Source organism: Alosa pseudoharengus, unplaced genomic scaffold (genome assembly GCF_046254945.1).
Source record: "Alosa pseudoharengus isolate Yale_2024_CS ecotype anadromous, Long Island Sound unplaced genomic scaffold, YU_APseudo_1.1 YU_APseudo_1.1_scf_5, whole genome shotgun sequence".
Classification (NCBI taxonomy): domain Eukaryota; kingdom Metazoa; phylum Chordata; class Actinopteri; order Clupeiformes; family Clupeidae; genus Alosa; species Alosa pseudoharengus.
The window spans coordinates 5,214,770-5,227,367 of NW_027468837.1; the positions used below are offsets into that span (position 1 = coordinate 5,214,770).

The window sequence follows — 12,598 nt, forward strand, 5'->3', positions numbered from 1 at the left end:
CGGTCATTATTTTCGTCTAAGCACCTCTGAAATAATGACTGCTTTCTATGGCAGCGGATTTTCATTCAAAAGTGAAGGCAGACAGTTGATCAGCTGTGTTCTAAAGAACGTTTAATTCAAGTTCAGTGTGTGTTGCGAACTTAATTGTTTTTTTAATGTATACACTGAATTATCTAGTGTCATATGTATAAAATGTACTACACGTTGAATGCCATTGTGTCCATGATAATGTGCTACAGTGTATATAAATAAATTTGAACTTTGAACTGTTATTGTTGGTGCGACAGTAGGCTGATTCCCATCCCTTGCATTTTGCAAGTGCGAGATCCGTGGCCACATGCCCCACTTGCAATGTCTTTGTGACCCAGTTTGAAAACCATTGTACTAAATCATACATCCACTCCTGAAACACTTGTGATTACAGTCGATTGCATCAGATTTTGATGAGACATTGTAAATATATAACATGTATATACAAAAAGTGACCAAAAATCAATAAAATAGAAAGAATGAACTAGAAACATTAAATTAAATTAAATTAAATTAAAAACCAAAAACCAACAAAAACCATCACTTTATAACTCCTAAACCAAACATCGCCAGATTAATCAAAGGCAATAGAACATAATGCAGTTTTTATTTCTTTTTAAAACAAGCTACTGTTGGGGCAGATCCGATTTCCATTGAGAGTTAGTTCCAGCAGAGGTCTGGTCACTACCAGCAGACCAGCTTCAGTAGATCTAATAGACCTAGCAAGTTTATCTTGTGCAAACATGTCTGCAATTGGGGTGTGCGATATATATAGTCTACGATAATATCGTGATTGTTGTTTTAAACAATGGGCAAATTGACATTATTGAGTATTTAAATTACTTAGGGGAAAAAAACACTCAATCACGCATTGAAACCCCACACATCCACTAAATCAGGAGGTGCATGCAGCAGAAGTGAGAAGCCCCTGCCTGCAGCAGAGCAAGTCACATGATCGCTAGGGCGTCGCATTGTCACACGCACGCCTAATGTTTATTTTGTGCGGCTACTTTGTTCAAGTGGCATTGATGAGTTAAACAGTCACGTTTTTTCCCTACACGGTATTATATGGAAAGAAAACATTAGGCTTTGAATATTTTAATAGTCAGTTCTAAATAAAGAACACTTCTTATGTAACCCTTTTGTAAATGGGCTGAAGTTCGCTATAAATATCTGCTTTTATCGATTATGCTTACCGTTAGCATCTCTGGGATTTTTCATACATTAGCCATAAATTAATGCATTAGTTTCTATTCTGTAACTTGTAATGCCAGCCTATGATTGCTCTCAAACAAAACATTGAAGGAAATAACCGAGATGTACTCTGCTGGACTGCTTAGTTTAACAGTGAATCCTAATTAAAGGTTTGAAAGGAACTTCCTCTTGGGAAACTGTTATCTATCTTCTCAGCTAATGTAACTGGCTGGACCATGCCATTGCCATACAACTGGGGGCAGAATTGGAAATACGATTGGATACGATTTCAGACGTTTTTAGAATCGATACTTTATTATATATATATTATTAAAATAATAACGTTCTGTGTCTGTGTGAACTGCTGCTCTCACTGCTCCTTGCACGCATCTAGGCAAGTGGGCGTGTCAAGCAGGCAGCTCTGAGTGAGTGAGTGCGCAGCCAACGTCAACATAGTTCTTTGCCGACAGTTCTAGGCCTTGTGGATAAAACAAAAGGTGATATGAAATCTGCAACTATTTCAGATACATCGCGAATTAAGGCAAGCCATCAGGTACACAAAGTAATTTAAAAGCAGTAGGCTACGCATGGAACTTGGCTAAACCTCGCAGACATATCCCAACATTTTTAAAGAGTTCAAAGAACGACAGGTTAACGAATATGCTATAGAAAACACGACTACAGTACATGGTTAGTGCCAAGTAGGGCTGGGATAAACGATTATTTTTTAAACGATTAATCTAGAGATTATTTTTTCGATGCATCGATTATTCTAACGATTCATTTTTTCAGTCCGATTCGATTTCGATTCGATTCGATTATCGATTATCTCCCCATTAATTGACTAATAGCAACTTATACATGTTGATTTACATATCTGAATGAAAAAAACATGAATTCCTTAACATTGGAATATATGTTTATTGCTCTTAAGATTCCAAAATAAAAGACTATACAAGTGCAAAGTAATGCATTCTTAGTCAGAGGTAGCATTCAGTTCAGTTCAGTAGGTCTAATTGAGTGCCTGTCACTTAAGACGACGTTTGTGAGGAAATCCCTGCAATTAACATTAACACCGTTAAAACGCTGCTGATGTGTGAATGCAATTCATAACGTAGTTAGTTCAAATAACGGTTCGTAGCCTACTTCTCCTTGGGACAAGCACTTTTGAGTCTTGGAAAACACTTTTCCATTTACATTGGGATTTTGCAAACATTCAGAGTCAATAAAATGAGCCCTACATGAGTAACGAAACTGATAAGCAGATGTAAGTAAGCATGCTAAACTTGACATCCGAACAGTATTCTAATGTTAGCTTTGAGATGCTTCTTGATTACATAACTTAACTTAGTTTGGTCTCCTCAATGTAGGCTACTACCCAGATAGCTGAGGGGCGTTGAATCCACGTTTGTTTGAAGCGGCGGAGGTTGATTCAACGTGGATTCAACGCCCCTGTGCTATCAGGGTATGTTGTGATGAGACCTTAGCAGAGTTAACTTGACTGCAGCAGTTTTGAACAAATTTGCACAGCATGGTCATGATGCTAAGCGGATTTAATAGAAATTTAGCCAGCCGTGTTCTATGCAATGCTTCTACGTGGCAACAACAATCCTTCAACAATCGTGAATATTTTGTGTTAAATGCACATGCAGAGGAGGGGCAGCGGGCTCGTTACGAGAGAGAGCGGGCGAGGCAGGGAAAGGCTGCGTGCATAAATAGTACAATGTGTGACGACCGGTTTTGAGTTCGTGGCGCCCCACCACAGATTAGTCAACATATGGAAAAAAACTGTGAAGGTGTAAAATTAAAAATATTTGTCAGCACGCGTTTTGGGTCTGACAAATCGACGCGCATATTTTGCGTCAACGTATTTTTTGCGTCGAAGTAATCGATTACGTCGACGCGTTGTCCCAGCCCTAGTGCCAAGTTCTTCTCTTATGTTTTATTCTAGCCTAAGTGAAACGAGTATGGTTCTCTGGGATAAAGCGAACCTTCCTTCATCAATGAATTTTGACGAGACATAACGAGCTGTAATCATTTTGACGAGACATAACGAGCTGTAATCATAGGGTGCGTGATGAAAGCGCAATGTTCACGCCAGAATAACATTACCATAACTTGTAAACGATCTATTTCATGTTCGGTCAGTAGCCTACTACTGGTAATATTTGTCATGGCATGTAGACTGCAATTTGTTCAGTAGGCTAGCAGTGTGTTCTGGTGTTCTTTCTCATATTTGTTTAAACACCCACCCGCGGTCTGTTTGGTGAACAGACTATTTGTAAATCGATATTGTAAAATAAAATATTTTAAAAAATTTGACTGTCACAATAATTTGGCTGGGCCAAATAATTTAGTAATCAAAGGGTCAAAATAGTAGCAGCCAAAGAGCATCATTGATAACAGAACAAGTGACTGTAAAATTAAAAATCTTTGGCGGCACGCGATTAAAAAAAAAATTAACGCATTATGCTTGGTCCTTAATTGCATCGCGATGAACGCATTAACGATGACAGCCCTAATATATAGGAATTGATATGCTTTACAAAACCTACGGACAGTAGCCTAATTCAGAAGAAAGTGTAGGCCTACACATTTTAAGCAGGCTCCTAAATATGCCTCTCCCGCCCACAAACACATCATATTACGTAGGAGAAGGTAAACTTAAATCTTAAATTGGTGCTTGAGCTTTGCTGTCATTGTAGGTGTAGATACTAGACTTAAGCAGTGGTGAGAGTTGGAGTTCGTTGATTTTTTGGAAAGTCATAATGATTAATCATTGTGTTTGTGCTGCTTGCACTAATTCCAGCCTGTCAGGACAATATATATTGTCCACCATTTTCCTAATAAGAAAAGCAAGGGTGTGTTTTGTGCAGGTAGCCTAAATAGAGGAGACTTCACTGCCTCATCTGTCACAAAACGTTTACACGGACATCAATATTCCGAGTATTGACCGTATTCATAATTGAACACAATATTATGAATATGGTGTTTACACAAGTTGTTAATAAAATCTTCCATTCATATTATTGTTTACATGTCACGCAGCATATTCTGACTTTATCAAAAGTTGGGGGGGGGGGGTCTGGTATCGGTTGCCGTCCGATCGGGGTGGGGGGTTATGGTGTCGGTCCGACCGGTGGGGGTGGGTGCTGGCGTCTTGTTTGTGCGATACAGTAGCCTACAGACTCTGTACATTAAACAATTATTTATGAAACACTACATGTTAAATAAAATAATAAATAACCAGCTTCTTAAAATAAAGTTAACAAAGTAATAACACCAAACAAACTATAGTATACAAATATTTCAAAATATTTGTGTAATTTGTGCAATTTTAACAAAGACTATTACAAACTATAGAACAAATGCAAAAGAAAGTGCAAAACAACAAAATGTGCAAATGTGATCAGTCACTACAAACCATCCTCATTGGCTTTAAAAAGAACATTTCAAGGGCCCTTTGGTAATTGCACTGTTTTACTATTGGACCATTAATGCCTATCTTCATGCAGGCCAGACTGTTGCCCTGCAGCCTATTCCGCAAGTCTGTCCTGATCTATACACCAAGAGTGAATGAAGTTTAGATTATTTTATAGTTTTGTGTAATATGGATGGAATTTGAGCGCGGATCACTTTTTAATTTAGAGGCCGGAGCGGCCGCTCTGTTCTGCTCCGATACCGCTCACACGAGTCTGAGGCTTGCCCAAACCCACCCAGAATTCATGTCTTCCTAATAAAACCAAGACCTTAAATTTCAAAGATATTGGCATAGAAGCCTAAGTTCGTTGATGGGGATGGAGTTAGCTAAATAATTTAGAAAGCATACGCGTAGCCACGGGTGGGCCTGGACGGGCCTAGGCCCGTCTATTTGTCAGTCTTGCCCGTCCGATTAGAGGGCTTTCCTTTGTTTACGCTCACCATCTTAAAAAGACGCGCAAGTCAACACTGCGCTTCACTCAGGTGGCTGTTTACTCGGCCGCTCCTCCACTCAAATTCGCGTCAGGTCGCTCCGCTCAATTTCGCTCCCTGATCCACTTAAAAATCATCCCACTGCAGTGAAATCACTCCATGCTCCCTCCAATTTAAAAGAGGGAGAAATAATCTACAAACCTAATCTAATAATCTTCACCTTAAACAGAAAACTTAAATCCCAAAGAACTAAGAGCAACGGCAATTTCACTCAGAACATTTATTTTAAAAGATAGTGCAACACCGATAGTGCAACAACAAGCACGCTTGGCAACGTTAATACACAATAAGCCTAAAACTAAAGGGATCAGTGGGATTAACTGCCTAAAGAATACAGGCTTAGCATCCCAGTTTTACTTTAGCCTTCTACTTGATATGAAACATATTTAAATTGCTCACGTTTTTCTTTGCTCTCCGTAGCACACTCTCATGTTTCCGTGAAATGTGTCCTCTTAGATTACAAAATGAATCTTTACTCACTGAAACTGTGTCACCACATGGTTATTCTTGCGCTACATTGTTAATATCTAGTTGTTTTGTAGGAATAGTAGCCTACACTTGTATGACTTATCAGTTTCCTTTCTAACAGTAGCGTAGCCAGAAATGTTCAAATGGGTGGGCACAGAAAAAACGGGTGGGCAAAGCGAATTTGATTGAACATAAGAGAGGCCTAGATTAGATACACCATACAAGCATTAATCATAGGCATGTTATATTTATGACATAAAAGAAGAATTTATTGAACGCATTTGATCACAGCTGACAAATTCGGCAGAAACATTTTCAACTGGACCAGAAGCTACATTCATGCATTGTGCATTAATGTAGCTTTTGCGCGTCACATGAAACACAATTGAGACAATAGATTGACCATATTGGACAACTGCAAAGCCTTATCATAGGCATGTTATATTCATGACATGAAAAGTGGAACTTAAAAGACGAAAATGACAAATTACGCAATCGGCTAAACATTTTAAACTTGCGCAAAACTGATGAACCCAGCAATTAAAACACGAATTGAAGCAACAACTTGACCATTGGACAATCCTACCACAAAACCTTTCCATAGGCCTGAAACGTTTATGACATAAAAAGTGGAATATGAACGCATTTCATCACACATGACAATCAAACTGAGCTGTGGCTGTTTGTGATTTTTACTTTGTGATTTTTTTCTTGAGAGCGAGGAGCGGGATATTTGCACCGCTCAGCTCCGTTCACTAGCTCTGATTCGGAGGCATATCACATATGTAAAGATTATAAAAACTGATTATTTTTCGATTCATGGCATGTTTCTTATTATTTTTTATGCGTTCTGCGGAGAAGGGAGACTGGCGTTGGTCACGGTTTGGAATGAAAGGGAGAAAACAGGACAGAGTAACACCGTGGACTAGTTTCTTTTTGAAGACGTAGTTAAGGCGGCAGGCCTGTTTTGCCAAGGCGGCTGCCTTGACTGCAAAGTGCTGCGGGAAACCCTGGTATTAAATATAGCATTGTTAATATTGTGTTATCAATGTGGCACAAACAAACAAGGCTAGAGTGTATGCTGGTGAAAGTGCTTTATGAGAACTGTTTAGGCTGAACAACCTTAAAGTGATAATGCACCATGTCAGTTATGTAAGTTAAACAGCATAAAATTTGCAGAATTTCTTAATATTTTGTTTATAACTGTTTTGTTGTTGTTTTGTTTTTGGGTGGGGGGGGGGGGGGGGCAGTCAATTTCCTGGATTTTCACAAATCAGATGTGACAACCCTAGTCTCAATGCTTTCTGGGTAGTGACGAGATTTGGTTGAACCGGCTAGGTCTTGACAGTAAGCCTAGGCTACAGTGAAATGGACACGTCTGCTGTTCAGCCTTTTCAGTTTGAACCCGAGTGCACCCTAAATCAGGAGGATAACGCGGAAGACGGTACTCGAGATTTAAATGAAAATGAAGACAATCAGATAGGTGAGGAAGCGAGAGTAGGGCAAAATCGATGGTGTCTGTGCAGCAACTGCTTGCCAATGACAACCGAGTACGATGTTGTTTTTTCTCTTGACGTTGATGTTTGTTCTGACTGCAAATGACACTGCCATATGCCAAAAGGTTGTAAGACAATGTGGTAGAAACATGGAATAAAACAAACAAGCATTTTTATCTTTTTTAACATTTTTATGAAAAAAGACACATCCAAAATTATTCATACCCTTTTTAAATAATCAATGGAAAAGTCTTTATTTGCCATCAAAGCTCTCAAAATGGTTCTACTAATACCTACCAAGCCTTTCCATGTCTCGACAATGATTGCAGACCGCACCTTTTTATCAGCAATCTGGGTTTTGAGGCAGGAACGATTATTTGCCATCACTTTGGCCTTGTGCTGACTTTTTTGATGGATTGAGGTCTGGACTCTGGCTGTGCCACTAAAATGTTGACATTTTTCTCGGTAAACTATTTTTGCCTTGTTTGGCTGTATGTTTTGGATCATTGTGTGGTTTAATGGTCAAATGCCGCCCATTGGGCCAGATCTCTAGGCATACTGCCAGATCTTTTTCTCCAGAATCTGAGTGTAGCCTCTTGCTTTAGTGTTACCGTTTACGTTGAGAAGGTCACCACGTCCCCCTGGTTGAAATATTCCAAAATAATAATTTTATCACCCCCACAATTTAAATGGACATGGCATCATTGGGATTTAATGATTCTTTTTTATGGCAATATCAGGCCATGTCCCTGGATCAAAAGCAAAATCCAGTGAAAGCTAAATTCTTTGCCCAGGTGTGCCCTTATAAAGATGAGCTGTGAGTGTTTGGAGAAGAGTGATCCAATGCTTCTTTTATTCCATGTGTGTCCCACATTGTCTTGCAGACTTTTGGCATGTGACAGCATCATTTTCAGTCAGAACAAACATATTGATAAAGAGAAAATCAACATTTTTGCCAGGATGTACCAAATGCTGTCTTCAACAGTAGACTTTTTTGCTTGCTGACCATGTTTCAAATTTGAGTTCCTACACAAACATATTAAGTAGCAGACCAGTTTAGTCAATTATCAAAAAACATGACACCTTTTCAAAATACCGTATTTTCCGGACTATAAGTCGCTCCTGAGTATAAGTCGCATTAGTCCAAAATGCGTCATGAGCAGGAAAAAAACATATATAAGTCGCACTGGACTATAAGTCGCATTTATTTAGAAATTTATTTCACAAAATCAAAAACAGAGACTATGTAACTGGATTATTGAGGCCAAAAAGATTAATGTTAATGAAGACGAAGGAGTGAAGGCAGCCAAGAGGAGGGCAGGAAGGTCATTGCAAAGCTAAAGATTCACTGAAAGAAAATACCATGTGGTACACCAAAATGTATCTAAAATGTGGAGAATACAATGCAATCAAGCATTTTGGGCGAGGTGGAGTCACAGGCTGGCAGCAGATTAAATGCTCACAAGAGAGAAAAAGATGCAGTTTTAGACGTGACTGAAGCAAGCCAGGCGATAGGCCTATAGGCCCGACGGTAATTGTAAAGCAATTTACAAAAGATTCACTGAACCAAAATGCTGATATGATGCATGAAAATTTTGCTAAAAATGTGGAGAATGCAATGCAATCAAGCATTTTGGGCGATGTGGAGTCACAAGCTGGCAGCAGATTAAATGCTCACGATAGAGAAAAAGATGGTTTTAAAAGGACGTGACCGAAGCTGAGGCAACCCAGGCAATAGGCATATAGGCCCGACGATAATTGTAAAGCAATTTACAAAAGATTCACTGAACAAAAATGCTTATATGGTACATGAAAATGTAGCTAAAAATGTGGAGAATGCAATGCAATCAAGCATTTTGGACGATGTGGAGAGACAAGCCAGCAGCAGATTAAATGCTCGAGAGAGAAAAATATGCGGTTTTAAAAGGACGTGCAGACCGAAGCTGCAGCAAGCAGATGATATTTAGAAATTTATTTCACAAAATCCAAGACTAAGAACAGACAGACTATGTAACTGAACACATTGAGGCCAAAAATATTGAGAATTCTACAAGGAATCTTGAAGACAAAGGAGTGAATGGCAAGAGGCAAGCCGAAGGCTGCTGACAAGTGCCAGACGCTATTGTAAAGCAATTTACAAAAGATTCACTGAACAAAAATGCTGATGTGGTACATGAAATTTTAGCTAAAAATGTGGAGAATGCAATGCAATCAAGCATTTTGGACGATATAGCGTATTGGCACAAGCTGGCAGCAGAACAAATGCTCGCCGAGAGAGCGAGAGAAAAAAAGATGCCCATTTAAAACCAGGGCCTAAATTTCAGCGCGGGATTGCGCATAAATTATTACTAAGTATTGAGCATACTAATAAAAGTCCTGCAACGCTAGCCATCATAATGCGAGAAATTCCCACACATTTTACAGCGCTGTCTGACGTTAATCTAATAATGGAGCGGCCTGAAAGCGGACCAACTCTGACTTCAATTGAACCCCATGCAGAGACACACACACGCGCGCGCGCAGGACCACTTTGGGGGTGCCTCTCTCTCTTTGCTCTCTCTCTCTCTCAGCAGGATTTGTCACCGCTAAAGTCAAATTATTATAGCCTATTACGTGCTTCTACATCAACCGCTATCGACAGGAAAGGAAAACAAACGTTTAGCGATCAGGAACCGCAAACACAGAAGCATGACCGCCTATAATATAACGCGAGAGAACATGGATGTGTTCTCCATTTGAGGAACGTTATAATCGATTGCGGACGTGAACAGACAGCTACAGACACGGAGCGCATAGTAGGCCTACTTTCACTTTCTCTGCGTATTCACGTGAAAGATAATTAGTAGCAAAACAGCGATCAAATATTACATGGCAGTGAGTTTTGTTTTCAAATGTTTTCATGCATGTCCAGATAACGGGTGAGGAATGTTTAGGGGACAGACTATCGTGAATCCTGAATTTATGGCTGGGCAAAGCACAGCACCTTTATTTGGACCATGGCTTGTAGCCTATTCGAGTCAGCTATAGGCCTTCATTTCTTGCGTTTTACTGTGAGACATAGGCCTATACTTTTCGTTTGGAGCAGCATACCGGTAGGCTATCAATGGCATTGGGTCACTATTAAGTTTCATGAAAGAGTGTCGGGATGTCCATCCGCTTATTGCGAGATAAGGCATCCGCTTTCATTCATTCATTCATTCATGGAACGTGTGCTGTGCTGCAAGGAAAACCTTATTCCGTATAGCCAAAGAGGTCTAAGATAGCCTAAATTTAGTTATTTTTTAAATTATGCATGATTTACTTTTTTATAAAATTCGTAGGCTGATGCATGGCAGCAACAATTGTGTTTAAATGTAGGTTAACCTGGGGCTGCGTGCTACTGGTAGCTTGAGAGCAATGTGTTGGAGACTCATGGTGTAGGACAATGACTTCGTCGGCAACAATATTAAACCAACCAACAATATAAATTATTAAGAAGAGCTATTTTATGAGTTAAATTGAAACAAAATTATACTGGCTTTTATTTGTCCGAATCTGAGGCCCAGCTATAAATAGAATCCCGGCAGTAATTTGAAGATTTAAGTATGCACGTGTGTTTCACGACTTGTGCATTTGAGAGCGCTCTCTCAAGGCTGTAGACAATAATGTTTCATGTAGGGTTCAAACATGTTCAATTATATAATTTTTTTCATATATAAGTCGCACCTGACTATAAGTCGCAGGACCAGCCAAACTATGAAAAAAAGTGTGACTTATAGTCCGGAAAATACGGTACTATTCCCATTGCGCATCAAAAATATTGTCAGTGAAATTTAGGTTAACAGTACCTGTTAGGCCTACTGTACTGAAAATGACTACCGAAAATGAACACACCGAACCGTGATTTTTTGTGTACCGTTACACCCTTACATATTTTAATATACGTCTGGCTCCACATGATTGGAAAGGGTAATTGTGGTGTGTTTTAAGCCTAGGTTGGTGCCCTAAAATAGATCTTACTGTGAAAAGGATCACAAAACTCTCCAAAACCTGTTTGTAAAACAGTACTGTTTGTATGTGTTTAATTAACCAAAGTCCTTAAACATTAGTGATTGCTCAGATAATGCTTTGCAATAAACTTGTGCTTTCTGTCCACTTCCTGTCTGCATTTTTAGAGGGTCTTTGTGCAGTTCCAACAGTTCCTCCGCCTCCTCTACAGACGCACGTGTTCTACCCAGATTTCATGCCCACTTCAGCCACCTACAGAGTCTGGCCATGTCTGGCCTGAGTTCATTGGCCTTGGGTTATCCTACACACCCAGGGGATCATTTAGTCTCACCGAGGAGCTGCCCAGGTGCAGTGCACCTGCTGCCATTACTGGAGCACCATATTAGTCTCTTCTGCCAGACACTGGAGACTATGGACAGCTCAGTGAAGAATCCTTTGCGTGGCATTTCCCTGTCAGGCTCTTCTGTGAGCACCCTGTCTTCCAACATGGGGGAAACCCTGGACAGCCAAGAGGATATCGCCCTGGCCTCCCTGAAAGCAATTCGCCTCATTGTATCTCAGAGTGATGAGGCTGTACAGACTCTGCTGTCCCAGCCATCACAAGAGGCCACTCTTGAAATGGAAGAAATTGAACAATCTAGTGCTGGGCCAATCAACCAACAGCCAGGTACATCCAAAGAAAGAGGAGTGGCAGAGAGGCAGAGAGAAGACCAGAAAGTTATACAGCCTCCTCTGTTCAAGCGGTTGGTTCAGCTAGCAGATCCGACCTACAGCTGTAGCACCACACAAAAGCAAGCACTCGTAATAGGCAGTTTGGCGACACTTAGCTTGCTGGCACAACGAGCTGATGAAACACAACTCCAGAGGTAAGTATGACACTGGCCAGACTACTTGTAAGCTTTTTGCCAAACAGGATGAAATAAATACAATTTTGAAGTAAAATATGCAACAATTTCGTAGAAAGTTAACAATAAAAAAAAAGGCTTGCAAAACCTTACAAATACCTCTCCTTGTTGACACTGCTAAAAGCTTGCTTACATGCTAACTACCAGTAGTATTCAGTTTTGAATCATTGTCAGAAATTGCTTACATTTTCAAAATATCAAAGTATGTCAGAATCAATATTAAATATTCACTTACGCATGTCTAAGTGAAAAGCCAGCATTTCTGGTTGGGGTGTGCACAATATTTATAGATCTTGTAACTTAATGTTTTACCCTCTCTCTCTAGGTTTGACTGTCTGTTGGCAAGTCAGACCTTGGCACAGTGCCTGTCTTTGGACTCCACATATAACATCATCTTTCCATCTGTGAGACTTTTGACCATCTTAGTCAGCAGCGATGATATAGCAGAAAAACTGTGTTCTCATCTATGTAAGTGGCTTATCATGGCAAAGAAAATTGCTCAGGACATGGTCATTGAAATGGTGGAATTATGGTCTTTACCTTTCT

General features: G+C 39.8%; 1 protein-coding gene across 1 annotated transcript in view; it reads left to right on the plus strand.

Moving 5' to 3' along the window:
- The window catches only part of atrip (ATR interacting protein), a 28,407-nt gene that overhangs the window by 12,820 nt on the left and 2,989 nt on the right, over nucleotides 1-12,598 (plus strand). Inside the window, exons 8-9 of the mRNA XM_076267475.1 lie at nucleotides 11,315-12,013; nucleotides 12,378-12,520. Coding sequence (XP_076123590.1) covers nucleotides 11,315-12,013; nucleotides 12,378-12,520 — 842 coding nt within the window. The remainder of the gene's footprint in view (nucleotides 1-11,314; nucleotides 12,014-12,377; nucleotides 12,521-12,598) is intronic.